Source organism: Maniola jurtina, chromosome 2, assembly GCF_905333055.1.
Source record: "Maniola jurtina chromosome 2, ilManJurt1.1, whole genome shotgun sequence".
Lineage (NCBI taxonomy): Eukaryota > Metazoa > Arthropoda > Insecta > Lepidoptera > Nymphalidae > Maniola > Maniola jurtina.
The window spans coordinates 9,416,989-9,444,801 of NC_060030.1; the positions used below are offsets into that span (position 1 = coordinate 9,416,989).

At 37.2% G+C, this 27,813-nt stretch overlaps 6 protein-coding genes and 1 long non-coding RNA gene across 9 annotated transcripts; 3 read left to right on the top strand and 4 right to left on the bottom strand.

Annotated features, from left to right (window-relative positions):
- Positions 1 to 1,966: 1,966 nt before the first annotated feature.
- Positions 1,967 to 5,208, bottom strand: LOC123877171 (trypsin CFT-1-like). Its single transcript, XM_045923679.1, has 4 exons — positions 5,153 to 5,208; positions 3,814 to 3,979; positions 3,011 to 3,272; positions 1,967 to 2,254 (listed from the first exon to the last, which is right to left on the bottom strand). Exons 1-4 carry the CDS (start codon positions 5,193 to 5,195, stop codon positions 1,967 to 1,969), a joined length of 759 nt encoding a protein of 252 aa, XP_045779635.1. The 5' UTR covers positions 5,196 to 5,208.
- Positions 5,209 to 6,182: 974 nt separating this feature from the next.
- LOC123872490 (trypsin CFT-1-like) lies at positions 6,183 to 7,760 on the bottom strand. The gene is made up of 4 exons (XM_045916795.1): positions 7,685 to 7,760; positions 7,233 to 7,398; positions 6,757 to 7,012; positions 6,183 to 6,470 (listed from the first exon to the last, which is right to left on the bottom strand). The coding sequence occupies exons 1-4, from the start codon at positions 7,758 to 7,760 to the stop codon at positions 6,183 to 6,185; spliced, it is 786 nt and encodes a 261-aa protein (XP_045772751.1).
- A 926-nt stretch (positions 7,761 to 8,686) lies between these two features.
- Positions 8,687 to 10,027, bottom strand: LOC123877196 (small proline-rich protein 2H-like). The gene is made up of 2 exons (XM_045923729.1): positions 9,725 to 10,027; positions 8,687 to 8,976 (listed from the first exon to the last, which is right to left on the bottom strand). The coding sequence occupies exons 1-2, from the start codon at positions 9,956 to 9,958 to the stop codon at positions 8,785 to 8,787; spliced, it is 426 nt and encodes a 141-aa protein (XP_045779685.1). The 5' UTR covers positions 9,959 to 10,027; the 3' UTR covers positions 8,687 to 8,784.
- A 708-nt stretch (positions 10,028 to 10,735) lies between these two features.
- LOC123877185 (cornifin-A-like) lies at positions 10,736 to 14,398 on the top strand. The gene is made up of 3 exons (XM_045923702.1): positions 10,736 to 11,170; positions 12,129 to 12,440; positions 13,779 to 14,398. The coding sequence occupies exons 1-3, from the start codon at positions 10,829 to 10,831 to the stop codon at positions 13,824 to 13,826; spliced, it is 702 nt and encodes a 233-aa protein (XP_045779658.1). The 5' UTR covers positions 10,736 to 10,828; the 3' UTR covers positions 13,827 to 14,398.
- Positions 13,095 to 14,183, bottom strand: LOC123877204. Its single transcript, XR_006798522.1, has 2 exons — positions 14,096 to 14,183; positions 13,095 to 13,185 (listed from the first exon to the last, which is right to left on the bottom strand). It is a non-coding gene; the product is annotated as an uncharacterized LOC123877204 (long non-coding RNA).
- A 4,202-nt stretch (positions 14,399 to 18,600) lies between the features above and the next one.
- On the top strand, positions 18,601 to 20,058 carry LOC123877706. 2 transcript variants are annotated; one of them, XM_045924565.1, is made up of 3 exons: positions 18,601 to 18,800; positions 18,930 to 19,131; positions 19,617 to 20,058. In XM_045924565.1, the coding sequence occupies exons 2-3, from the start codon at positions 18,956 to 18,958 to the stop codon at positions 19,810 to 19,812; spliced, it is 372 nt and encodes a 123-aa protein (XP_045780521.1). In that variant the 5' UTR covers positions 18,601 to 18,800; positions 18,930 to 18,955; the 3' UTR covers positions 19,813 to 20,058. The 2 variants fall into 2 exon arrangements, with proteins under 2 accessions (XP_045780521.1, XP_045780512.1); XM_045924556.1 differs by having other exon boundaries at positions 18,602 to 18,799; positions 18,933 to 19,131.
- Positions 20,059 to 20,635: 577 nt separating this feature from the next.
- On the top strand, positions 20,636 to 27,811 carry LOC123877672. Of its 2 annotated transcripts, none has more exons than XM_045924523.1 (6): positions 20,636 to 20,899; positions 23,341 to 23,389; positions 24,340 to 24,707; positions 26,111 to 26,325; positions 26,436 to 26,634; positions 27,441 to 27,811. In XM_045924523.1, the coding sequence occupies exons 1-6, from the start codon at positions 20,848 to 20,850 to the stop codon at positions 27,656 to 27,658; spliced, it is 1,101 nt and encodes a 366-aa protein (XP_045780479.1). In that variant the 5' UTR covers positions 20,636 to 20,847; the 3' UTR covers positions 27,659 to 27,811. The 2 variants fall into 2 exon arrangements, with proteins under 2 accessions (XP_045780479.1, XP_045780487.1); XM_045924531.1 differs by lacking the exon at positions 20,636 to 20,899 and adding an exon at positions 21,727 to 22,006.
- The last annotated feature ends 2 nt before the right edge of the window (positions 27,812 to 27,813 follow it).

Sequence of the window (27,813 nt, forward strand, 5' to 3'; positions counted from 1 at the left end):
ACAATAATTGTAATAAGCTTACGAAACATTGTAACGAGCTTTTAGCATAGCATAGTATCCAAAGGAGGGTTATTTGTTTAATAACCTACCTACTCTTGTCCGATTATAAATAAAGTTGGTCTACAACATATTATAGACATATAGGACTATAGTTAGCGACAGATCGAGATGGCAAGCGGGATATGAGGCGCACACCCTCACAGCGCCCACACTCGCCTCACCGGGTTAGCGTGGGGGCTGCGCGGGTGTGCGGGGTGTCCCCACCCCGATTGGCATCTCGACCTGTCGCGCACTATTATACCAATTTTCAAATAGATAAGTAAACTTACTCACTATGTGATATAATATCGCACAGTAAGCTTTAAAATCCTCACTTGTGAAGGACAATAAAAAAATTATAATTGGGTGATTAAATGTAGACTTTAGATTACATAAGGAAAGAATCGATGCCATAAATAAAAACAGATATGTAGATACTAATTAAACGTTCAGGCATGTACCTATACTTATTTGGCTTTCAGGATACCTGCGACTTCGTCCGCGTGGAGTTAGGTTTTTAATCCCGTGGGAACTTTAAAAATTTCAATTACAGGGACGCAAGCCACCTCAGTTCCAAATTTCATACAAATCGGTTAATCGGATGGGTTTTTAGGAATCCCGTGGGAACTCTTTGATTTTCCGGGATAAAAAGTTGCCTATGTCCGTCCCCGGTATATAAGCTAACCCTGTACCTTTTGTCTGAATCGGTTAAACTGTTGGGCCGTGAAAAGGTAGCAGACAGACTGACAGACAGACACACTTTCGCATTTATAATATTAGTATGGAAGTATGGATAGTATGGATAATATCAAACGTATGAAATCATGATCAACCTATCGCCGGCTCTCTACTGCGCGTGGGTCTCCTGTCAGAATGTGAAGGGTTTCGCCGTAGTCCACCACGTTGGCCAAGTGCGGATTAACAGACTTCACACACCTCTCAGGAAGGCTGGTTTCATGCTTTCCTTCAACGTCAAAACAACTTCTTTTTTCCTACCATAAAATGGCAGCTTTAATTTCAAGATTCTTTAAAAAAATTAAGATGTCCTTTTTTATAGTTCTCTTTAAATTTTCAAATTGGTTGGGAAAGCGGTGGTTTAACCCGCCATTTGTTAGTAGGTAAGTTGACTACATCTATACTAATCTATACTAATAAATAAAATTGGAGTGTCTGTCTGTAATTTCGAAATAACTACCTCATATTAAGCTCATATGGTTATTTGAACGATACCATAACTGAATCACACGTTTTTAAAATTTTTGTCTGTCTGTCTGTCTGTCTGTCTGTCTGTCTGTTTGAAAAGGCTAATCTTCGGAACGGCTGGACCGATTTTGACGGGGTTTTCACAGACAAGTAGAGAATTGACCAGGGAGTAAAATAGGCTACTTTTTTAACCGACTTTCAAAAAGGGAGTTGTGTTTTTCTACCTATGTACACCGAAATCTCCGAGATTTCTGAACCGATTTGCGTCATTTCTTTTTTAATCGATAGAGGAATTTTGCGACATTGTTTCATAAAAAATTTGGAGTCCAACTCCTCAATCCTGATGCTGCAGGGGATCTGACCAATCCACGCGGGCGAAGCTGCGGGCATCAGCTATTCAGATATAAGTTAGCCCTTGACTACAATCTCACATGGTTTTAAGTGATGATGCAGTCTAAAATGGAAGCGGGCGGGCTTTTCGGATATAAACAATCCTATTACGTAAACCCAGCGTATTAGCAGCATATAAGTAAGCAAGTTGCATTCAAATATGTTCAGTAGTTTCAACAGTTTAGCGACAAACAGAAAAAAAATACTGTTTTAGACTTAGTCTATATTAATGAAACCTTTTATTTGTAGTTTTAATGTTCCAGTCTTTGTCAAGTTATAAAATAAAACAACATGTTATATATTGAAACAGCATAATATAGTATAATATCATTTCCTAAGCATTAGCTTGAATCCAGGCAGTGTATCTGGAAACTCTGGAGTAGATAGCTGGGTAGTTCGCGTCTCCACAGCCTATAGTGAAAGATGTGACGCCAACTGCTACTCTGTTATGAAGAAGAGGCGATCCGGTATCGGCGACACATGAACCACGGCCTCCAGTCGGCCAGCCAGCGCACAGCATGTTAGGCGTCACGAAACTGACGCCGTAGATATCTTGACATCTGCCTTGGTTTACTGTCATGATCTCGACCTGGCGGAGTTGCTCAGAAGTTACTGAAGTCGCCTAAAAATAAAGAAGAACCCATAACATCAATTAGGTCAGCTTCACTGCGATTCGTGTCGATACTAATTAGACTTTTGGCCGTCTCTGTGTGTGTGTGTGCGTGTGTGTATGTGTTTGCGTGTGTGTGTGTGTGTCGTGTATCTATGCCGTGTGTTTTGTCGGTCGGTTTCGTTACCTCAGAAAGAAAAGAACCAAACTAAATTCCATAAAACCATTGATTAAACTAAATGGAGTGTAGTTAACGTCGTTTTAAGTGTTCTGCGTGTACAATTATATGACGAATAAAACAGATAGAAATACTTGTAATAAAAGAAAAAAAATAACAATTGGTAAAAATAATAACAAATAGCGGGATGCGACTCAAGGTGAATTCCGAAAAATATACAAGTTAATTTAAAATAGTTACTTAGGCATCTATAATAGAAAAAGCAAATCAGTCAGTTTTCTAGTCCTTAGTTGGATTTTAGTTCTTGTCTTGAACAACTGCGCTTATCGAAAAGAGTAAACGGGTTTTATTCAAGTTTTCGTTAGTAAACGCTCTCGTGGAAGGTTCATACGTTTATCTCATCCATGTTGTAGTCAGGATCATCATATCTTCTTCTTCTTTTTAGCCCTTATTTATCTATTGTTGGACATAGGCTTCCTCACTTGCACGCCATTCTTCGCGGTGTTGGCTGAGCCTCTTCCAGACCAACAGGATGGTTGTCTATCAACATAAAATTGGACAAAACAGATAGTTATTGCTAGAATACTTACAGTTGTGCGGCCCCATCCGATAGCCCAAACATGTTGGTAGTCAGCCAGGTTGTAATTAGGTCCGGCGATAGCCAGAGGTCGTACGTTGGCTCCTAATGTAATTATTGTGGATAATCTTAGTATGCCGATGTTGTTGTCCTGGTTCCATGAATTATAATTCGGATGGGCTATCATTTGAGCCACATTGTGGAGGACGCCAGTAGAGTTTGCGTTTATTGAGCCAACTCGAACACGGAAGTTATTTGGAAAAATATTATTGCCACTGTAACAAAATCGATAGCGTAATATTATCAAGATCGAGCTGGGCCACACCGAACGCGTATGCAGCACGTACACGTGACCACGCGCGTAGTGACGCGCGTGAATCCATAGACATGACAGCACGCATTACGTCTACGCGAACGTTCACGTCACGCAAGCGGTATGCCATATCTCATACAGTTCCATACATTACAACGTCATGGTACGCGCTACGTCTACGCTTACGTGCTGCATACGCGCTTGGTGTGTCCCAGCGTTGTTTGTGATTTTTGGAATTCTTTATATTAAATCTTTCGAAAACATTTTTTTTATACTTATATAATATTAAGTAAGTACAGTAAGTGTATGACTGAAATGACTAGTTATGTACCTAATTTCAGTTGTTGCGTAATACGAAATCTTCAAATTAAACGTAATCTAAATGTCGTTATATAAAATACACAATTACAATTTTTCCGAATCAATCGTCAATCGAAGAGTCTGCCCCTGGTTGCCATTCTTTTATGTTTTTGAACTTAAGTATAAAATGTCATAATATTTACATGAAACAATAAGTAGCTGAAAGGATGGATCGGTTGTTTATAATGGCTCCTCCACAGGTTTGCCGGAAATTCACATTGTTTTGTGCGTACAGAACAGCAGCTGTATACGGGTGCTGAGCGAGGGTGGCGAGTGATCCGCCAGCTATCCTTCCCTGCTCTGGAAACGCTGAAACACGAGAAAATAATGTATTTTTTATTCCATTACAAGCCCTTGACTTATCCCTTGACTGCACCGACTGATCTTACCGTGTTAAGTAATGATGCAGTGCTAAGATGGAAGCGGACTAACTCAGAAGAGGAATGTATGGCAATTGTTATTAAACTCATCCTACCCCTTATCGGTTTCTACTGGGTATCATATCGGAACGCTAAATTGTTGTGCAGCACGGCTTTGCCGATAAGATGGTAACTAGCCGCGGTCGAAGCCTGCCACCAGACCACACCAGAAACAATTTAGAAATTATAAAATCCTAAATTGTTAAAAAATCGCTTGCCGCATCGCAATCGCATTTAAAATAAACATTTGAGAAATTTTCATAATATAGACTTGCTAGACAATTCCCAATAGACTTTCTAGACAAAGTGGTCAAGACGTCTACTACTCAAGGGGTCGGGGGTTCGATCGCGAGCACACACCTTTCCGGAACCATGCGCGTTTTAAGCATTTTAATATCACTTGCTTCAATGGTGAAGGACAACATCGTGAGGAAACTTGCATGCCTGACAGTTCTCAATAATGTTCTCAAAGCTGTATGAAGTATAATACGCGCTTGGCCAGCGTGGTGGACTATGGCCTAAACCCTTCTTATTCTGAGAGGAGGCCCGTGCTCAGTAGTGGGCTGACGATAGATCAGTCATGATTATGATGGTGATATACCTACTTACTTATCTCTGACCTTTATTCAAACCCGATAAGTTTGGCGAAATATGTAAAAAAAACCGGCCAAGTGCGATTTCCGACATTTGGCTCGATAAATCAAAAACTATGCATAAAAATAAATAAAAATCTGTTTTAGAATATACAGGTAAAGCCCTTTCATATGATAACCCCCTTCGTATAGTTATTTTACTTTGAAAAAAAAAAAAATATTGATGTAACCACAAATTTACGGTTTTCGGATTAATTACTTTACTTGTACTAAGACCTACCTACCTGCCTAATAATTTCATGATTCTAGGTCAACGGGAAGTATCCTATAGGTTTTCTTGACAGACACGACGGACGGACAGACGGATGGACGGACAGACAGACAGACAACAAAGTGATCCTATAAGGGTTCCGTTTTTCTTTCTGAGGTACGGAACCCTAATAAGTATCAAGATGGCAAGAATAGCTCACCCGCAACGCTTGCCACTAATAACACAAACACAATTTTACACATTGTCTATCTAACATAAACACAATGTTAATGGCTAGCTTCATTTTGCTCAGTTTATATATTGCCTAGAATATCATTTTTTTGATTAGATAATGATTAAAATAATAAAAAGCTTAAGAGATACTTCATATTAATAATTCAATAAAATTCATAAAAAAAGGAAGTTTTCAATTTCGTTGATATTTCTATGCAATTATCCTTAAGTGTCCTAATCAATATATTGCATCTATCATAGCTAGTTTTAAGTTTACATTATTAATTGTCACCATCATTATCTTATAAATTTATAAGTATCAAAATCTTTAAAATTCAAAAAGTGTACAATGGTACCCAATTTGATTTTGACTTTTGACTTGTCTGCACAGTTGAACCTATTATAGTAAAATCAGTTGAACTTATGTTGAACTAGTGGGAACGAGCGCAAATCTCTATATTATCTATGGCTTTACAAGGGAAGAACCGTTATCGGTTGTACCTACAAATAGCTCATAAAATACTTGATAAGTAAATAGGTGTTTATACAGTTTCAGCGATCATAATAAACAGGTCGATCCCTCCACAGAGCTGAAACCTTACCTACTTAACTGGATAGGGATTTGATGGATCATTTGGATGAATTTATATTTGGTAGGCTGGGCTACGAAGGCAGGGAAGTCAGTTAAGATTTAACGTTTCGATAATATGGTAGTTACATCGGTATAGGGTATGCCGAGAAGAAACCTTCACAACCTAACAATCTTCCAGATAAGTAGGGTTTCATGTTAATCTGTAGGTATGTATGTATCATAAATCAACACGAATCGCCTGGTTTGGATTCTGTGAAAGGGCATAGGTGCCCTTTCACATAAATACTTAAATTGCCATAAACAAAAAAATACTTAACTCAAAATATACCTAATATAATTATTATGATTCAAAAAGTTTTATTCACAGTAATTTTTATTTGCGTAATACACAGACAGTACTTAATGTTAAAAAACAAAATTATCATTATGCATTGGTTTGTATCCAGGCAGTATATCTGTTAACTCTCGTGTAGATGGCTGGAAAATGTGTATCTCCACAACCAGTAATAAAAGATGTAACGCCCACAGTGACATTTCTATGAACGAGGGGTGACCCCATATCACCAGAGCATGCACCCCGTGGAGTTTCGGTCCAGCCAGCGCACATCATAGTTACAGTTAAGAAATTTAAACCGTAGACATTTTGACAATGAGCTTGGTTAATCGTCCTGATGTCGACCCGGTGGAGTTTACCGTATTGTGGTCCATTTTCCTAAAAATAATTTGACTAAATTATATATAAAAAATATATTAATCTTTTATTATATTTATTGTATATTAATATCTAAATCAAGGCGGCTTAGAAAATAGCCTTAAATAATGCTAGAGCATTAATTAACTAACATTAATTAGCATGAAAATATAGAAAGTGCCTATATTTTAATGAGGTAGACCTTATAGGCACTCCCTACATTTTCTTCTATTATTGTGACTGTTATTGCTGTACAATCTTCTTCGAAAAAAGGATCTTTTTTTCATAGGATCTCAAACATACTTACAGTTGTCTGGCCCCATCCCATCGTCCAGACGTATTGGTTATCACCCACAGCATAATTTGTTCCAGCGATCATAATAGGTCGCACATTGTTCCCAAGTGGAAAAGCGGAACTTGCTCTTATGATACCAATATTATTGTTCCGGTTCCATGCATTATACGTTGGATGGGATAAAATAGTAGCAACATTATGAACGGTGCCACCGGATTTTGGATCAATCGAGCCAACCCGAATGCGAAACTGATTTGGAAAATTATCACTGTAAATTAAAAAGTTATGGTTCGAAAATAATATAGTCCACAATTAAATAAATATGTAGCAAAATATCCACCGAAATAACTGGTGACACGAAATATAAGTCTAACAGTCTTTCCCTTACAAAAAAATTAGATGTTCAAAATTTCATTTCATTTCAAAGCTCAAGTTTAAAAGTCAATAGTAATATTGATCAACCTTGTTACTGTGTACTTAATACCTACATCCAACAAGAAGAAGCTGAGAGGACACTTCGATTGTTCAAAATGGCACCCCCGCATATTAGGTGGAAATTAGTAGTATCTCGGGCGAAGAAAATAGCGGCTGCGTAGGGGTGTTGCCCAGGAGTAGCCAACACTCCACCGGCGATCCTCTGCTGCTGTGGTAGGGCTTAAATAACAACCAAATAAGTAGAATATAAATTAACTAAGTGCATAAGATTCTAGTATCTTAGTTTTAAAACTGTCATACATCTTCCAGAGTAGCTCGTTTCCATCTTGGACTGCATCATTACTTAACACTAGGTAAGATCACAGTCAAAGGCTTGTAAAAAAAAAACCGTGGCAACATGTTAGACACAATAAGTATATTTTGCACAAATCTCATCCATCCATAAACCTATATGCTAGACATAGTAGAGGTGCGCTCACCGTTTGGAGAGCGCACCTCTACATACAGTCCTCCACCTTCTTAATCCACCTATTTCCTGCCATCTTCATAAAGCTTGTCAATCCCATGGCCGGGAATCCCATGCTGCATAGTGCTACACGGTCTATACTCTATACAAACATAATATTAGGGATTTTTATAATATGGTCGCAAAAAAGATCACACAATATGATACATATTCTAGTAAGAATTTTTATTAAGATTCCTTAGTCCCGTTATAAAACAGTTATTGTTATTATCTGGTATCGTACCATTATAGCAACTTACCCTTAGCAATAATAAAGCAAGTTGCCAAAAAGAAGACTAATTTACACATTGTAACAAAGTTATGAAAGGCGGCAATAGCTATCTGCAATAGCTGGCACTTACACAATAATTATTAATATTGCGAAATAGCAAGATCTATAATAATTGCTTAATTTAATTAATTTTCTTTATATACTTTCTCAAATATCACATTTGATTAGATAATAAGTAATTAAAATATTATAAGAGCTTTAGGTATGATCCATTTTATCGTGTCTAATGCATAACATATATTTTTTGGCTTGGTTTATACAAGGTTGCCTTCTTAGGTTCTTATATTTCTATGCTAGGAAATACCTCGGCCAAGCCACAGCGCAATTTTTATCCAGCTTGGATAAAATGACCAATTAGATAATATCTGATTATAATATATATATTTATGGATCATAATTAAATCTGTCTCGGACAAGGACTATATTAAGCATAATATTCTGTGCTACTAATATAAAAAAAACCGGCAAAGTGCGAGTCACACTCACGCACCGAGAGTACCGTATATTTATATCGGTACCGCAAATACCTGATATTTTTTTCCTCATTTTGCACGTTAACTCAAAAACTATTATGCATAAAAACAAATAAAATCTGTTTCACAATGTACCATAATATGCTACACTGTACTATACAAGCAATTGCAATTCTAAGATCATGATCCATGTCATGGCCCAAATTTTAAAACGTTGATAAGTGATAAAGTGAAAAATAATTTAGAACGCTTTATTTGTTTCAATCACAAAAATATAAGTACAATCCAATCCAATCAAAGAAGTCCATTTTTTTTACGAAAACTTTGTGTCTGAATCACCAAACGGGCATGCATGGGCCACAGCAGCCACCGCACACGGCGACTCCAGGATAGCTGCACCGTTTTGCTGAACACACTCCAGGCTCCGTGCAGCAGTAGCATGGACAGGGCTTACATCTGTTAGGCCTGCAGCATGGAATGGCTACAGATTCACAGATACGGCCGGGTGGGGGAATTGGATTTCCAGGCTGCAATCATAAAAATATATATCAATGCTGGTGGGTTTGTTGGATTATTGGACTGTCCTTCAACCACGACGTAATGGAGTAACGGATCGATGTGATTTATTATAAATGCAAAAGTGTTTGTTCGTTGGTTTGTCCTTCAATCACGACAACGGATTAACGGATCGACGTGATTTTTTGCATGGGTGGGTATACTTAAAAACCTGAAGAATAATATAGGCCACTTCAAATTCCGAAAAATCACAGTTCCCACGGAATTTTGAAAACCTTATCATCAGCTGGTATGAAATAAAGTTAAAACAAAGATATCCATTAGATCATCTTCCGTTTTTGATTCTGTTTTAAAAAGGGATTACATTACTATCATTATTATTTCCGATTTAATAATTCCTTTCTTATCCATTAGGTGTTTTAGTGCAGGTATTAATAACATCCTGAATAACAATCATGCTTAAATCCGTAATATAAAAATAATCTGAAAAAATATTTTAGATAAGCTAGATCTCAGAAGCCATATTACCTGATAACTGTTTATGAGCTATTAAATATCACTTTAGCGATGAAGGAAACCATCGTGCGGATAACTGAATGCCTGAGAGTTCTCCATAGAGTTGTTCTCAAAAAGGTGTGTGAAGTAGCGTGGTAGAATATGGCCTACACCTTTCTCATTCTGAACAGATACCCGTTCTTAGTACTGGACCTGTGATGGGTGATGATGATAATTTTATAATGAAATTTGGATATGACAAACCTTATCACATGGTGGACATGGAGGCAAGCAAGGCAGGACGGGTGGTGCCGGACAAGGAGCTGGACAGGGTCGCACGGGCGCTGGACATGGCGAGCACCCTCCGCCTGGGCACACTGAGCATGGTCCCAAATCGTTCCTTGATGCTACACACGGCTTTGTTGAATATGGGTAGCAAGCTCCACACGGCATGCCTGTGCATACGCAGGGGTCGTAACTGTAAAATGTGGCACTCATTTTAACTTTTACAATTTTTAAATTTAATATTTTAATAAAAAAACTAAAGATTTAAAAGATTATGGTTATAATATAATATGGTTTTTAATAATGAACAAATAAAATACTACTCAACAAGTGTAAATTAAAAATTTATAACACCCCCGACGATCCAAAGTATTTGAGTTTTCCAAAACATCATTTTCAAATAAATAATTATGTATGTAGGCAACGTCCATCTTGACAGCTTGACATTTGTCTATTGACATAATATTATGAACCTAACGGTTATCTAACCTTCTTTTGTACAAGAAAACTAGAAAAGAGCTGATAACTCTTAAACGGCTGAACCAATTTTTTTAGATTATAGCTAAGAACACTCTCGATCAAGCCACCTTTCAAACAAAAAAAACTAAATTAAAATCGATTCATTCGTTTAGGCGCTACGATGCCACAGACAGATACACAGATACACAGATACACAGACACACAGATACACAGATACACTCGTCAAACTTATAACACCCCTATTTTTGGGTCGGGGGTTAAAAAGAAGAATGTGATATGACTTTGATATGCTTTGATGAATTGATGACACACTATTTCTTTCTTCATGTCTTTGACATCAATAAAAGAGGTTTGTTCAGCACTTGTAGCGAAGAGAATTTACATTGCTTCGAAATAGGTTATAAGATCTGTTTTCTTCTTAAAATGCTAGAGATTATGGATATAGTTTTTTTTTTACGATATTTGACAAACACTTAAAAATATTAAAAAATTCATAAAATATATATTTGGATAACTAAATCGTTATAAAAATTGAAATTAAATGTAATTTGTGCAAAATATTTACTTATTTTATATAAATCTTTCTATAAATTAATCGTAAAAATGTGTGCGTGTAGTTTCTGTCCGACATGTCCCGCGATTCTCCCATGTGGCATGGGGCCATGCAGGTATACGTGCCCTCCACCGCTGCCCTGCTGGCAACCCTGCTGCCCACCTCCTGTACCGTGCACGCCGTGTCCACCTTGCAATTGCAAACCAGTGTTCAGACCTTGTCCAGCACCTATAATTCCTGATATCGTACCTCCAATAGTGCCCGTATTGCCTCCTTGTAGAAGTAGAAGACAACTACCGTGTGAACCTACCCCGTACCCACCACCAAAACCAGTATTTTGTCCACCAGTACTGCCTTGCTGCCCGCCGCCAGAACCTTGTGATCCCCCTCCGGTAAGCTACTTTTATCTACCTGTGCCTAGGCACAAATAAATAACTAAATGTCTGTGATTTCGAAATAGCTGCGTTTTATTGATCTCAATAATTTTAACAATTTTTTAACTGAACCGATTTTGACGGGACTTTCGCAGGCACTGGCAAATATATATTTTGCTCACAGGCTATTTTCATCCAGGAAAGTAAAAGCTTCCTAATCCTACGTCTAATTCACAAACCTAGATCCAGTATAAGGGCAAGAGCGGCAAGAGTTAGTTTTATAAATAAATCATACACATTACATTGACCTACATTTAAAATTAAGAAAACTATTATTTCTTTTTCAATTACGTACTGCACTTGTTGATCTAATAATTGAAAATTCCTTGGTCTTATTTAAACGGAAGCTCTCAGGTTGGATTCCCGGCAGAGGCAAATATTTGAGGAATTTATAATTTAATTTGAAAGTGTCTCTTTTGTGATCTGGAGAGAGGTTGTGGCTATTTACCGATATACAGCCTATAGTGATTTAGCTTTTCGACACGATCCTTTGTAGAAACCGATTAGGGGTTTGGGTTAAATTGACTGTCATATCCCTTCCAAGTTATTCTGCTTCCATCTTGGACAATACAAAGAAAAAAAATACTTCTTAAAATATTTTATTCTTAGTAAATCAATAAATAAAATAAATAATAACTCAAAATTTAAAAATCTTCCGACACAAGAACCTCTACTATAAGAAAACTAGAAAAGAGCTTATAACTTTCAAACGGCTGAACCGATTTTCTTCGCTAAGAATAATCTCGATCAAGCCACCTTTCAAACAAAAAAAAACTAAATTAAAATGGGTTCATTCGTTTAGGAGCTACGAGGCCACAGACAGATACACACATCAAACTTATAACACCCCTCTTTTTAGGTCGGGGGTTAATAAAACACTCTCTGATGTTTCTATTTTCTATTATTTGTTCCACAGGTCTGTCCTTGTCCAGAACCAACTCCCTGCTATCAACCGGTATTGCCTTGCTGCAACCCTCAGTGCCCAACTCCGATACTTCCCAAGCAGCGCCCTATATGCCCGAGAGCACCACCTCCTCCATATCCTTGCCTACCAGTCTGTCGCAGTTGCTGTTCGTACTGCGAGCTGGACCCAGTGACCCGACGAAGGCCTTTGATAGTGCACAATAGTGTCTTCGACACACGACCGACAAGTCTTCCTGCAGATTGTAACACAAGAAAAAATCCCGGTGTCCGATACGCTTTGTCTAGTACTAATTACTTCAAACAAGTAAGTAAGAAATTACATATTGTCTACCTAATCCTTACTAATATTACAAATGCAAAAGTATGTCTATCTGTACCTATGTTATTTCTGCTAGCTTTTCGTGGCCCAGCTGTTTGAAAAAAAAGCAGGATTTTTAAAAACTTAAATCCACATCGAAGATATCGCGGTTATCATCTATTTCGTACAGAGATAGCTTGCATCACAGAGACGGATATAGGCTACTTTTGATCCCAAAAAATGAAAGGGCTTCCACAGGATTTTTAACCCCCGACCCAAAAAGAGGGGTGTTATAAGTTTGACGTGTGTATCTGTGTGTCTGTGTATCTGTGTATCTGTGTATCTGTGTATCTGTGTATCTGTGTATCTGTCTGTGGCATCGTAGCGCCTAAACGAATGAGCCGATTTTAATTTAGTTTTTTTTGTTTGAAAGGTGGCTTGATCGAGGGTGTTCTTAGCTATAATCTAAAAAAATTGGTTCAGCCGTTTAAGAGTTATCAGCTCTTTTCTAGTTTTCTTGTAGAAAAGAAGGTTAGATAACCGTTAGGTTCATAATATTATGTCAATAGACAAATGTCAAGCTGTCAAGATGGACGTTGCCTAAATACATAATTATTTATTTGAAAATGATGTTTTGGAAAACTCAAATACTTTGGATCGTCGGGGGTGTTATAAATTTTTAATTTACACTTGTCACTATTATTAACAAACTGAACTAAGTAGTAATAACATAATAAGGAGGAATTTATGCCTCTACTAATGTTGAATTGTTTCGAAATTTGCCAACCAAAATTTTAAATAATAGCAACGCTTCCATATTCACAATACCAAGTTTTTATAATAAGCACTCTATAAATTATATAGAAAAAAAATATAAAAATAATGATTAGTACTTTATTCAATACTAGTTTACGCCCGCGACTTCATCCGCGTGGACTACACAACTTTTAACCCCCTATTTTACCCCTTTAAGAGTTTAATTTAAAAGCTATCGGAATGCTGAATCTGTCCAGTAGTTTGAGCTGGGCGTTGATAGATTGACAGCCAGTCAGTCGCCTTTTCCTTTTATATTTTAAGAAAACCTGTTACTTACTCAAATTTAACAAATGTTTAAAGTTTAAAATCTATCACAATCTTTTTGTGCAAATTAATGTTTGTCTGTTTGTCTGACTGATATAGTTAACTAAGTATGACTTTGTGCTCCATCCATCCGACTGAGTTGAAACTTTATACAATTTGCTGGTCAGACTTGCGGAAGGTTTTCCTTACGTATGGTGCTGGCATTATTACAGAAGGTAGGTTGCGCGTATTTTCATAAAAATTAATACAAATTTTCTTTTTCAGGGTCCACAATCTAGCAGCTATTATCCCGTTAATGTTCCTCTTCGGTAACAAAATTATATTAGTAGATTTGTGCAATTTTTTATTCGTAGTTTTACATACCTACCTTTATTATCTTTTACAATTTATAGTTTTTTTTTTAATGTATAGTCGATACAGAGTAAATGGCATTTTTGCACATACACTAATGTTTTTATTTCTATAAACAATAGGTGAATGACTTGAAAACTACTGTTTTATACTTTAATTTTACATACTAATTATTGTTACACAACAAAATTTACTGACGAAATCACTGACGATGTTAGTCCAGCATACACTTGATTTTCTTGATTATTGCATACAATCCGGTTTACATTATTTGAGTGTGACAGCTATAAATATTGATGCAAGGATTCACAGGATAGCACCTCTGTGTTGGTGGCACGTTGCTCTGGCACATGTAGGATCCAGGTCCACATGAGTTGTTGGTTGGCACACATACTGGTTGGCATGGCGGCGTATACATAGGCATCGGCGAGGCACAAACTGTAGGTGCACAATTAGGCATTTTGGTACTTTGAACTATTTATTTTTTCCACTTATATAAAATTTTGAATCTGTGTTATGGTAGCCGAACAAATGAGCCATCATGCCTAGATGCGGTATATTTATAGCCACAATACCTAGGCTACGAGATTTACCAGTTTCATCTAGATGGCTAATGGAATACTAAGTTCGGTAATTAAATAACATATTATTATGACATCGTGTTGGCTACGACTCTACGAAACGCTACGAAGTTTGTTGCTACGACAGAAATAACTATTGATCATCCGAAATAATATTATGTTTTCTAATAATATGGTCCAAATCAAATCCATTGGCTTATATTTGGATGTTGGAAACTATACCTAGTTTCCAACTGGAGTTACTGATACCCCCAGATTTAGATTCAAAAATTTTCTTATTCTGTTTATCCACCCCATAGATAAATCAATCCTAAAACCCCAATCATTTGAGTCGTGTATGAAACGAGTGTCCGGACATCTACCCTGGACTAAAAACTAATATGCTAATTGCCGTCCAGGGTACACGGACACGCATACGATGTTTCCGAGTACCCTAAGGTGGCTGTTGGTGGAGAAACGGAATAAGTTCCAAAATCAGACCATAGCTCGTTGTCCTAGCATAGATTTGTTACACAGACAGTGAAATTTTTATTCGTTAGAAATCTGCTTTGTTCCGAGCAGAAATTGATTTATCGGCTTTGAAGTTGTCCTTGTCCGCACAAAAAATATTTTTATAACTAGCAATGATATATACCACCTACATGCATGCCACTTACGTAGGATTTTTACTCTACCTGTATACCTATTTTTGAAAGCTTAACTATGTCAGAAATTTAAAAAAAGGAGAAAAATCTAACAAAATTATAATTTAAAATTAAAAAGTAACGTTTAATGAATATTTATTTTATTTATTAAGTAATTAAAGATTTTTACTCCAAATAAAATTTGTAGCCCAGGACTTGATTTGCCAAGCTTTATGGAACCTTCAAACTGTATACCCTGCTATCCAGTTCAGGTACCTTCTACGCTTCTATATTTTAGTAGAGTAGTTTGTAAAGAAGTTGTGATTATCCAAGAAGTGATAGCGGATACTTGTATTTTACGTAGACTTTCGACGTTGCGATGCCTACGTTACTCGTAATGTCGTGCTTTTTGTATGGAGCAGACAATTATTATCTACTCCATACAACAAGCAGCACCAAGTAGTGGCAATAGTTATTGTGTCCGTACCTTTGTAAAACCGTACCTGATCATTTTTTACACAACTGCCTAAAAAAAGAAGTGTAATGTTTTCATGGTTCACGTATGTAATAAAAAATAACCTCAACTCATAAGAACTAACAACTAACATAGCTATACAATGCATGATAAACTTTAACTTTAATTCTAACCTACTAACTTCTTGAAAACATATTAATAAATTTCAATCTTTTCTGCTTCGAATCAATAACTATCACTTTTCTTGGCGCTATTTTTCCATCTCCCTCCAATTGTCTTTTCTTTTTTTCAAATTCAACTCTAGGCAAAGGCAATGTCGCTAACATAATTATGTATGTGAGTTTCTTTGTACCATCTATTTTCTAAACGACTGAACAGATTTGGATATGACTTAGAGTATCGTTAGAATCCTTACATCATCCCGATTGACATTGGCTATAATTAAAAAAAAAATTCAATCTAGCAGAGCAGTTGTGTTTTTTAATTTTTTAAATTACTACTTTCTTGTGAATTATAAACTATAGGGTTTAAAATGCTTACCGTGTGGAATGGACCCTGTGACAGTACGGAGACCACTGATTGTCCACGACAGCACCTTCGACTACCGCCCCACCAGCTGGCCGGGTATGCTTCTCAATAGCCAGGACAAGAAAGTCAGATACCAGCTTATAAATTACGAGCGGCCGGTAAGTGTACATACAACTCGACATATAATTCCAGTGCAAAGTCGCCATTCCAGCATCACCTTCACTGTTTCATTGTTCGAGCTGGAGTCTACCCTGATCATCTCGTTTAACTGTTTGGTAACTCTGCTTCTTCAACGGAGATCCTAATTTTTTCATTATGCAAGTAGATAGTATCATGGATCTCTTCATCGCCTGCTGCGTGCGTTGGAAGAATTTCACCCTAAAGCTGGATAGGTTCTCAATTCTCATGCGAGTCTTTCAATACTTTCCGATGATTGCCATTCTAGCACTATGGGACCCCAAGATGAGCATAATCTAAAATCAACTGGTCACCTCGGCTATCACACCAAGAGTGAATCATAAAATAGCTATAACAATTAGTTAGCATATTTTGAATCACATTAAAATATTATTTGATTACAGGTCCAGTCTCATTACCCGTCGTGTTCTCCATCGTATAACTAAATAACAGTCACATTTAATGTAAGTTTTTCTTCTTGTTCGTCATCGTAACACTCAGGCAAAGCGGTCGTAGTGATCACGAAGTTTGCACAGTTGTTGTTGGGATTTGTGAGAATGTTTCTGAGATAAAATATCATAATTTACAATAAGTAGCAGTGAGTCGCATAATGATAACATCGTACCAACAAGGGCTTCTTTGAACACCTCCATTGATGATCAACTCTACTTATTTTCAAAATCAGAACTAAGTAATTGAAACAAAACTTTGAGATTGGCATGTTGTCAAATTGACAGTCATCATTAAATCATTTTGGCAAAATTTTCACAAGTGTGATAAATAAAATCAATTAGCTTTAAACACAATAAGAATTCGAATTTGAAGGGAAAAATTGCAAAATGTGTAACCGAATGGGAGTCATAAATCAGTTGCAATCTATTATGTCCGCAATCCAGTAAGTTGTAGATACTCGTACCTTCAACCCTCCCAATGCCCTCCCAGTATATTAAAGCCATCTATTCTAAATTCTAGGTCCATGCCTTAAACTCATTTTTGAGACGGATAAAGTAGTTTTAACGGTGTCTTAAGTATGAGCGAAATCAAAATTCGCTCTTTAAGATCTCAACCTTAGTCTACCTCACGTCCTTTATTCAACGTTCTTTTTTCAGATCTGGCAGTAGTGGTTGTCCTCATGCTTGCTGTTCGCCCAGCAGTCCACCGTCATGTTGCGGCAGGGGCGGATCCCTCGTCACAGTTTACAGTCAAGTAGCTCATATCCAGTGATGCACCTACCAGACGACTCGCTCTCTTCATATTTCAAAGTCATTTTCTGATGGAAATTCTTGTTATAGAACTAGTTATACCGACTAGTTATAGACATTACAACGTTGTACATCCATACTAATATTATAAATGCGAAAGTGTGTCTATCTGTCTGCTACCTTTTCACGGCCCAACAGTTTAACCGATTCTGATGAAGTTTGGTACAGGGTTAGCTTATATCCCGGGATATTTAGCGAGTTCCCATGGGATTCCCAAAAACATACATTTGATACATTGATAATAATATGGTAAAGTTTATGATTTTAAAAAAGTACTTACCTAATAACTTGTTCGTTCTACTTATGATCTGTTTTCCGAACTGCTAGTAGGTAAATTAAATAAATTTTGAAATTTAAACCTTAATTAATCAATTATTTATTTTTAATTTTTAATAATTAAGGAATTATTGTCGTCGTTCCAACTGATGGAAGTCACATGGACTGGACATTATTATTTATGTATCACTCTCTTTTATTCCCTGCGACTCGTTTGACGTCATCAGTCCGTCTAGTTTGGGTGCACCTATCAACACTGCGCTTTCCCGAGGGTAGCTGCTCCACCGGCCGTAGGGACCTTGTCATACTTATTACTTTTCCACAGATATTAAAATAAATTTGTCAATTACAGATGCCATACTTGCCGTGGGTCAGCCGCCGCAACCAATCGCAGCATTCGATAAAGCAACGATTGCAATCGGTCATCATGGTCCTAATTGCATCACGTCTTATTGATATCATAATTTTTCGGTGTTGTTTAAATTTTGTTTTGTCATGTGAATGAATTTATATATTCCTACTGTGAAATTATTATAATTAAATCTTTTTTTTATTTTAACGTTTATTCGTTGTTGTTTTCTGTTATTTTAAAAACTAGATTATTTAACTCTATGAATATCAGTTTTTTTTTTGTTTTTGAATCCTCTGAAGGTTTGTTCGGTTAGTGCGACTGCGAATTATATACCTAGGTACCTTGCCGAATTTGTGTGCATTATACTGCACACAAATTCGGCAAGTATGTGGCAAGCATGTGGCAAGCAAGGCTGAAAGTCTGGCAAGTTGCCAAATGCCAATCATGAAAAAAATAAGGAAAATGACATTAGTCATTAGTAAAAATTTAGTAATAAGCTCGTTTATAAAATTTCTATAAAAAATTTAAAATATCCAAATTGAATAAAAATTGAAAAATAATATAAGACGTAAAGAGCACCTTTTGATGGTTAAGACAAGAATATTTAAATCTTTACGGAGAAGATTTCCTTAAATTCCTGATTTACTGGTTTAGCTACAGGTACCTGTAAAACCAACCTAATATTAATTATCTTTGCTTTATTAAATACCTTCCAGTTGATGTGCTCTCGAAAAGTCGAAAGTTTATTTCATCTATAGATAAATTAAACATAATTTTTCCTTTTCCTCTAAAGGCTTAAAAATCAGAAAAACAATTATGTCAGTGTTGCCACGAGGAATTGAATGTTCAAGAGCCGAACCGAGGTATGGGTGTGTGAAAGGCGAATACAGCATCTACTATAAGAGGCCTTGTTACGGCCAGCCCCGTCCTAAGCCGTATCAAAAGGAAGTAGCACCATACTACGGAGGACCAAGCAATGCACCTCGGGAAAGGTAATTTTAAAAAGTCGCAGTAAAATTCCTTTGATTTTTCGAAAAACTACATTTTCAAACATCATCATCAATAACTCATCGCCGGCTCACTACTGAGAACGTCTCTTCTCAGAATGTTGACCAGAGTCCACCTCACTGACCACATTGGCAGAATTCACACATGCGAGAACTCTCAGGCATGTAGGTTTCCTCACAATGTCTTCCTTGCCGTTATGGCAAATTACTCCGAAAGTCAGAATTGCATGCCTGGTATCGAACCCCGGACTCCCCGACTAGGAGACCGAACGTCTTGACCGCTAGGCTATAAGTACTACTGACTGATATTTTCAACTCAATAGTTCCTTAATATATTACATTATATGTAGAAAGCAGTTAATCTAGTTCCTACTTATTAACAAAACTTACTTTGGTTTTTAAAACTATGTGTATTCCTTACCTCCAAAATTTATATTTTAACCGAAATATTCAATCCTAGTTTTTTCCAGGCCTTGCTGCTACGATTTCCCATGCAAAGCAGACTGCTTCAACCACGGCGCAGCCACGAGACCTAGCGGAAGGTATGCGAGAACGAACTGGTACCCTGGCGAGTGTTGTCCTGCGGTGCCTCCGTGCCAAGCTTTTACGTACCCCAACCCACCTTATCATCCCTGCTGTGTCTTCACTGTAAACAAATACGTTTAACAATAAGTGTTAGGCTAGGCGCACGAGCTACCTAGGTTATTTAACCTACAGTAGGTTTTTACGCAAGTTTTGTCTTCCACATCAAAAAGAGAATTTGTATATGAGTAGGTATGTTGCAAGGCAGCACCTGCTGCATAGATGTGATGTAAATAAGACAAATCTGTTGTGAAGAGAACATTTTACCTATGTAAAAGTTTATTTAACTTCTTTCAAGTTGAGTTTAGAATTTTTATTAAAAGTCTTTTCTTTAAATGTGTTTTCTTTATTAACTGTGATGGATATTTCATGGAGATACGATATACCTACGTAGTTATAGGAATAGAAAAGAATGTTAACACGGCTAAAAGACGAATTTACTACAACAACGGGTACAACTAGGTAGGTGAGGCAGGAGGCAATAGGTATACATTATTTATTCAGCCTAAAATCATGTGTAGCCAGTTACAATATTTTGACTAAAAAGCATTCGACTTCTATTAGGCATATAGACTAGACCCAGAATGAAATCTGATCGCCTGACTCCCTCACTCTTGTCTGACCTACCTACCCCTAGAGTGTGTTTAGAAAGCTCGAAGCTAGGAGGCTCACAAATGAAGGAACGATGAAGCAAGTCTAAGCCATTTTAGTCGAAAGCATACACTTAAGTCTAACCAATTTCTATTAGTCACAGCTAGTTGCAGCCGGCTACTAGGCGCAACCGCACTTCAGCTTACAGCCGTAACATACAGATATCTAATCTAATCCTTACATATGAGTAATCGCTCCCTCCCATAATAGAGTTGGTATAATACAATCCGTTTATTATATATTGTGTCGTAATCATAAAATATATGATACAGAAGGTACTTTTTCTGTATCTTTGTCCTTTGCCAATAAAAATGTTCATCGTAAACTGATTAACGATAATTTTTTGTTTGATTGATGGCTTTTGTGACAAGGTCCTATTCATTTATACGTTTGGTGTAAATGGGTCGCGTAAATTGAGCTATCTTAAGCACTTACGTAAGTAAAATCATTGACCAAGACTGCGATTGAATGGACCCAACAGCTGGACGTGGACCACGGAGCGCTAGAATAAGACCACAAGGTAAAAATCTCAACTTTAATCGAACTGAGGCTGATAGTAATAAGTACCTAGATATTGTAACTTACATACCTAAAACTGTAACTACTGTAGATTAGTGTGGGGGAAGAGCAGCGTACCCTGATAACATGGTTAACAATTTCTCTTCATGGGATATTGTTAGCCATGACTAATTGACTTGGCAGGGAGGGGAGATGTTGAGGATAGGGAACGTGGAGGGGAATTGCCCTCCCCGCGAGCCCAGGCCTTCGGGATGAGCCGTGAATGATGGACACGGGGTGGTGGGTCACTCACAGTGTGGTCCTCGGGTTGGTTGGCGTGCTGTGGTACCCGCATGCCTCTAACGGTGTCGGAGGCACGTAGTGCCCCAGTGTTGGGTTTGCTGCGGCGGGCATCCAGTGGCGGAGTAACGAGGCGGCCCTTGTGCTCCGTCGAAATCGGTGGGATGGAACTTCGTGAGGTTTTTAGTCGGTAGGAGTCCGACATAACTACTGTGCTTCCCCGTGGCTGATGGCATCCATGATAGATTTTCCTCAAGAAAAGAAAAAGGAAAGGGTCATTATCGACGTAAACATCGAGGCTGTCAACGTCGCTGCAGCCTGTTTCCTCTCGCAACCCGTTCCCAGCACCTTGAGCAGTGATCTACATTAAACCATCTCAGTTAACCGTTACCTACTTATGCACCTATAGTTACGCAATAATTTAATTGTAATCCTACTATTTCACTTATAACTTCATCACATCGTCACATTTATTAACATAATGTCATTTCTAAGACCCATAGAGGCTATATAAACAGTATTTAAATACCATTCTGGCAACAGTACTACGCGCCGCCCACGTTGAATCTCCCAAGTAGTTGTGAGATCGCGCTTTTTGAAATCAGTTGGCTTTGTCCATTTTGGCCGGGATCACCTTGGTGCAATAACGAGCAGTGTATTTCAAAATAAACGAATCTTAGTTCGCGAAAATATAGTTCGCGAAAATCTTTTGCGTACCAACTACATACAGATCTACATACGTAGTGGAAAACATCGACACACAATACTACGAATGTTGATCGCTACATAATGTTTTGTTATGTTGTTTTATTAATATTATTTTTCGCTGGTAAGTGTTTTTATTATACTTACTTTTATTAATTGTTTTCAATGTTATTTTATCCTGTCCTATCTAACTTAAAAACTCAATCTCATTTTAACTCTAACGCATTTTGCCAACTCGAAATCTTTTGTTTTTTTCCTTGAAGATAATGAATTCGTGTAAAACACACTAGGTAGGCATTTTGAACCAATTTCAAAAAAGGGGGAGGTACTTTTTTTTGAAATAATTCTAGATTATCAAAGTTCGTTATCTGACCTTGCACGAGGCTTCATTATGTTTACCTATACCTAGGTATGCATATTATTTCAAAATTATTGCATGACATCAGTATCATCATGATAATATTGATAGTGCAACAAATCTCTAAGGAATGCACCTGAGACTTTTAATTGTGTTGTCTGTACAATTATATTATCCTCATATTATACTGTTATTGTACCTACCATCTTGGAAGAAATTCTATGAGCTGCAATGGACAATGGTCAAGTAGATATAAAAAAATACCTGTTTATTTGTGTTCTTTTGTATTCGGTACAATATCATACCTACTATCTAATCATTTTATGTTAGAATGATCCCAAACGGTTATATCACCGCTATTATAATAGCAGTGATATCATAATATTGTTATGCATTTCAACATGTGCATCAATATTAGTCACAAATCACAATCATTATTATTATTAGAAACTACTTTGATTTACATTAGGCTAACTTATGTCGCAGTACCTAAACGACATTCACGCATTCTTCTAGTATACCTAATACTATTATATTATTCTTTGGTATAGTAAGGCAGGTAGGTACCTAAATATTAATTCTATATTTTAAATAATTAATACGTACCTAAGTAATTTAAAAAAAAACCATTAAAACATAAGTAAATTTAATTACAACTCAGAGCTTTGATTTAACTTATCACACACACATTGAAAACAATATGCCTACTAGCTAATTATAATTATTTTATTAACAGTAGGTGTGCAAAAAGGTGTCCTCAACTCTTCACTATTATGCTATAATTTAGATATGTACTTTGGCTTATTCCGTTCAACCACCCTCAGCCATCGTAGTCTAGGGTGTAAATACACGGAAACGTGTGTCCGTCTATTCTATTACATATTATTATTTAGCCTTTGGTGGACGCACGTTTCCGAGTCTACACGCTGTGGCTGTTTTAGGGTGGATAACTGGAATAAACCGATAATAAGAATCAACAATCATATTGAGTAAACTGTATGATTAATTTACGTTTGCAAATACCTACTTATGAAGAAAATTTTAAAATAAAATAGTGTAAGTGACCTTTAAAATTCAACATTATTTAAAAATTGTTACAGGAAGTTTCGGAGCACGCAAAACTGAAACACTCAATACACACATCATCAGGTTCGTTGTGACGCACGACATTTGGAATGCATTTTTTGACCGATTATACATCGGAATGGGAACATTGCCATAATAATTTAGACACAAAACATCTCGATTTCATTACTATTTCTAATCCACTAGCCTAGATTTTGTATTCAGCTCAGAATATCATCATGATCATCATTATCAACTGATAGACTACTGCTGGACATACTAGGTCTCTCGTAGGGACTTCCATGGTCCATAGACCACGGTCTTGCGCCGCCTGAATCCTCTCTGCGACTCGCTTGATGTTGTCTGTCCGCCTATTGGGGGCTGGGGGTCTTCCAACGCTGCGCTTTCTGGTGCAAGATCGCCATTCTAGCATCTTGGGACTTATCGGTTTTTCGAACAATCTTCCCTACCCTTTGCCGCTTTGTCACAGCTTCGCAATACATATAAGTAGGTAAGTAGGTGTAAAAGAAGTTCCGTAGATTCAGATTAATATAAACTTACTACACTGTTAGGTACATAATACATTATATGATTTGTATGGTAGGTAATTAATAAACCAGATGCTTAGATATAGGTAGGCGATAAACAGAATCGTTGTGGTATGAATTCCACAAGGGAATAATCTTCCCCAAAATAGCTTTGACGTCATTGCATATTGCAAACCACTTCTGCATGCAACGTTTAGAAATTCAAAATATTTACGGGAAAATTGAAAACTTCGTTGTTTTTGCAGTTGTGTTTGTAGTGAGATGCCTTATTGTTCTAAAAAACATGCACTAACTTATTTAGGTGCTATATAAGTAGATCCAAACTAAAAACGGGATGTACTTTCTGCCATGTTGTGATTAGCTTGCAATAGGTATATTTTCAATGGATTTTTAAGTAGCTACCAGACTAATTGAAAAAATACTACTTATTTTGTACGTATGTATTATAAATATTTACGTTTTGTAGATGCAGTGATTATTTTTCAGGCCCTTTCAAGCACCCCTGGAGTCGCATAGTCCGTCAAATCTAAACCATCTATCTCTGGGCAATCAGATTACCAGAACTAATGATTACGATGATAGTAGCAGCAGGCTCGCAAGGCTACGCGCGCCGATGCACATTGTACATGCACCCAAGACGACGTCCTCTAACCACGTGGAAGACGTATTCAAAACCTACCAGCCAAGAGAGGACCCGAAGCTCTACTACCAGTCTGAAGCATATCTTAAAGAAATTAATGGCCAAAGTATTAACAAAGAAGTAACGTATATTTATCCTGGATGGGAAGTCATCCGTGCTGGCGAAAAATACCGAATACCGAAGCATTTATTGAGAAGCATAGAAGATCATAGAAGTTAGTTAAGTTAATAAAAAATGATCCGAAACGCTAACCCTGATTTTCACAATTACAGGACACTGTAACAGAACTCTTTGGGTCATATTTCCATTGCAGAAGTTCGTTCGGACTTCAGATCCCTTTCACTTATATTTTTGAGATATTAATCCGATGCGTTGCCAGATCCTTCCCCATTGAGAATGAGATTTCTACTTTTAGATTTTTACGGTCAACAGAAGATAATGAATCATTGACATATTCATGATAACAAGAGACAATTATGAAAAAAGACATTGCAAAGCTCTTAAACTACACTTAGGTGCCTATAACTTACCTAGAACGAGACCTTATCGATCTATCACGGTAGATGAACATCTGCTGAATATGTTTCTCGTTTGGACTTCCACATTTCACGGTCTTATCGTTAACATATGTACCTAGCCTTTCCACCAAGTAGCATCAGCCAACACTGCGTTTTCACTCCAATCCAGCACCTTGGGACCCTTATGACAACAATATAGACGACCCTTATTAGGTAGAGAAAAGAAATGCAGGTCGATGTCGGGCAGGAGGCGCACCGGTGCAATACCGCGATAACCAAGCCGCGCGTTTTGCGTGGTCATTATTTAGGCAAACCCTTAGCTTCAAATTCATTATTCAATGCTGACTTCAAATTCAATTCGCCTGACTGATTGCCTCCCATAATATTTATATTTTGAAGCTTAGAGTTAGCTAGCTGACAGCTAGTTTCCAGTTTGCATCATATTAGCAGCTCAAATTCAGTTCAAAGTAGCTGAAAATTAGCCACAAGTTATTTGGCTAATCGGTCCGAAAACTTACGTGGAACAAGTGTAAATTAAAAATTTATAACACCCCCGACAAGTGAAGGTTAGGTACAGTAACGAGAAAAGAGCTGATAACTTTCAAACGGCTGAACCGATTTTTTTTTGATTATAGCTAAGAACACTCCATCAAGCCACCTTTCAAACAAAAAAAACTAAATTAAAATCGGTTCATTAGTTTAGGAGCTACGATGCCACAGACAGATACACACGTCAAACTTATAACACCCTCTTTTTGGGTCGGGGGTTAAAAAGAGAGAAACACGAGCAAATCACCAAGTCCTCGGCTATTCCTGACTATTGTTATATTATCAGGAGGCTTTTGTTTGGTGGGAGGCTCCGGCCGTGGCTAATTACCACCCTACCGGCAAAGCCAAGCGATTTAGCGTTCTGGTACGATGCCACGTACAAACCAAAGCTGCCATATCAATTCCAGGTTAGCCCGCTTCCATCTTAGACTACCACTACACCATCACTTACCACCAGGTGAGATTGCAATCAAGGGCTAATTTGTATCTAAAAAAAATAAAAATAAAAAAGGTATCAACACTCTCAACTTATTAGACTTTATTATTTCAGAACCTAAAGTTTGCGTGAGGTGTCCACATAATAGAACGCTAATTGCAAAAATTGGTGCAGAAAAAGTAATTTTCCAAAGTCCAGTATTAACCACGTGCTCCGGACGGAAAGTTCCCAGAAGCATTCGGCTAGTCCACATGTATGGACCTAAATTCGGTACATTACTTCCACAAGGTTCCTATGTTTTAGTTGGGCGTTTAATGCACAAGAATGAAGTGAGTTTATTTTAAGATTCGTGTTTCACACATTGGATTCACGTCATCTGCACTCTGCAAACAATCAAAATAGGTACCCACTTACCACCATCGAATTATTTATTTTCCAGACTCTCCGATTGTGTAAATTACATGTGCATGTGGTTACTCAAAGCTGTTCAACGCCAAAACATTTGCTATCACATTGTTTAGATAGAAATAAACCTTGTAATTTTACATGTCGAGATGAAACTTTAAAGTTACAAGGAAAATCAGCATTAGTTTGTGGTGAAGATATGAAATGGGAGGGACATCTTCCTGTATGCAGAGGTATGTATTAACATCGTTATAGAACTTATTCTTCATCGAAGAATAAAAAAGACTGATTCACATTCTATCTACTTATTCTTAAAAACTTCTCGAGTAGGTAAGCATGTAGCAGATATTAGATAAGTCCTACTCCTTCCTGTCCATAGTTATGGATAGATAGATACGTCTACTTTTTATCACGGAAATTCAAAGAATTCCCACGGAATTTTTAAAAACTTAAAATATATCTAAGTATATATCTTTGTACTGAACCTAAAAAGTACGAAAAACGACAACAAACGATATTATAGAGCTCTAACATTGAGCTTGCTAAGGTAGGTACCTAGATACTATCTACATACTTGTATTTTATTTTTATCGAACTAAATATTTGGTGGTATAGGCGAGGATGGATTTGATGGCTATCAAACGCATGCGATTGGTTCGCCAATCAATCCCGCACCGTAAATATGAAAATATTAAGTTGGTATAACTGCTTTATAACAAACTAGCTGACGCCCGCGACTTCGTCCGCGTGGATTTAGGTTTTTCGAAATCCCGTGGGAACTCTTTGGTTTTCCGGGATAAAAAGTAGCCTATGTGCTAATCCAGGATATTATCTATCTCCATTCCGAATTTCAGCCAAACCGTCCAGTAGTTTTTGCGTGAAGGAGTAACAAACATACACACACACACACACACACACACACACACACACACACACATACAAACTTTCGCCTTTATAATATTAGTGTGAAGTGTGAAGTGTGATAGTGTGAAGTGTGATTACTAATTAGGTATTATTGTTTGTTTAATTGATATTTCAGCTCGAAACTCCTGCAAGCCCTTATCGCTGCCTAGTGTTGGTGAAGTCAGCTGTAGAAGCGCAACCACTGACTACAGCTTAGAAATAAGCGAGGGTACAAGATGTCGAATTCGATGCCCCCTAGGCTGGCGATGGTCCCCTAAAGCTGTTACCGTATGTCGTCGTGGGAGCTGGACAAACGTGTTACAGTGTCTGCCTAAGAAAAATATGCTAAGATAGGATAGGATACCTTCGAGTAAATCCTACTGGCTTTTTTTAGAAACATTTAACAGTAAACTATGTATAAAAATATGAAAAATAGATATAAATATTATTAACTAGAGGATGCCCGCGACTTCGTCCGCGTGGATTTAGGTTTTTAAAGATCCCGTGGG

Excerpts from the sequence above, each read along its gene's own strand:
- LOC123877171 (XM_045923679.1), bottom strand. The coding sequence starts at position 5,195 with ATGTGTAAAATTGTGTTTGTGTTATTAGTGGCAAGCGTTGCGG. Across the intron at positions 3,980-5,152 it reads ATTAGTGGCAAGCGTTGCGG|CGTTTCCAGAGCAGGGAAGG; the intron begins GTGAGCTATTCT and ends CTCGTGTTTCAG. Across the intron at positions 3,273-3,813 it reads TCAGCTACTTATTGTTTCAT|TGGCAATAATATTTTTCCAA; the intron begins GTAAATATTATG and ends ATTTTGTTACAG.
- LOC123872490 (XM_045916795.1), bottom strand. The coding sequence starts at position 7,760 with ATGGGATTCCCGGCCATGGGATTGACAAGCTTTATGAAGATGGCAGGA. Across the intron at positions 7,399-7,684 it reads GATTAAGAAGGTGGAGGACT|CCCTACCACAGCAGCAGAGG; the intron begins GTATGTAGAGGT and ends TTGTTATTTAAG. Across the intron at positions 7,013-7,232 it reads TCAGCTTCTTCTTGTTGGAT|TGATAATTTTCCAAATCAGT; the intron begins GTAGGTATTAAG and ends TTTAATTTACAG.
- LOC123877196 (XM_045923729.1), bottom strand. The coding sequence starts at position 9,958 with ATGAGTGCCACATTTTACAGTTACGACCCCTGCGTATGCACAGGCATG. Across the intron at positions 8,977-9,724 it reads CATGTCCACCATGTGATAAG|CCTGGAAATCCAATTCCCCC; the intron begins GTTTGTCATATC and ends TTATGATTGCAG.
- LOC123877185 (XM_045923702.1), top strand. The coding sequence starts at position 10,829 with ATGTGTGCGTGTAGTTTCTGTCCGACATGTCCCGCGATTCTCCCATGT. Across the intron at positions 11,171-12,128 it reads AACCTTGTGATCCCCCTCCG|GTCTGTCCTTGTCCAGAACC; the intron begins GTAAGCTACTTT and ends TTTGTTCCACAG. Across the intron at positions 12,441-13,778 it reads GTACTAATTACTTCAAACAA|GGTCCACAATCTAGCAGCTA; the intron begins GTAAGTAAGAAA and ends TTTCTTTTTCAG.
- LOC123877706 (XM_045924565.1), top strand. The coding sequence starts at position 18,956 with ATGTCAGTGTTGCCACGAGGAATTGAATGTTCAAGAGCCGAACCGAGG. Across the intron at positions 19,132-19,616 it reads AGCAATGCACCTCGGGAAAG|GCCTTGCTGCTACGATTTCC; the intron begins GTAATTTTAAAA and ends AGTTTTTTCCAG.
- LOC123877672 (XM_045924523.1), top strand. The coding sequence starts at position 20,848 with ATGGACCCAACAGCTGGACGTGGACCACGGAGCGCTAGAATAAGACCA. Across the intron at positions 20,900-23,340 it reads CGCTAGAATAAGACCACAAG|GAAGTTTCGGAGCACGCAAA; the intron begins GTAAAAATCTCA and ends AAATTGTTACAG. Across the intron at positions 23,390-24,339 it reads CTCAATACACACATCATCAG|GCCCTTTCAAGCACCCCTGG; the intron begins GTTCGTTGTGAC and ends ATTATTTTTCAG.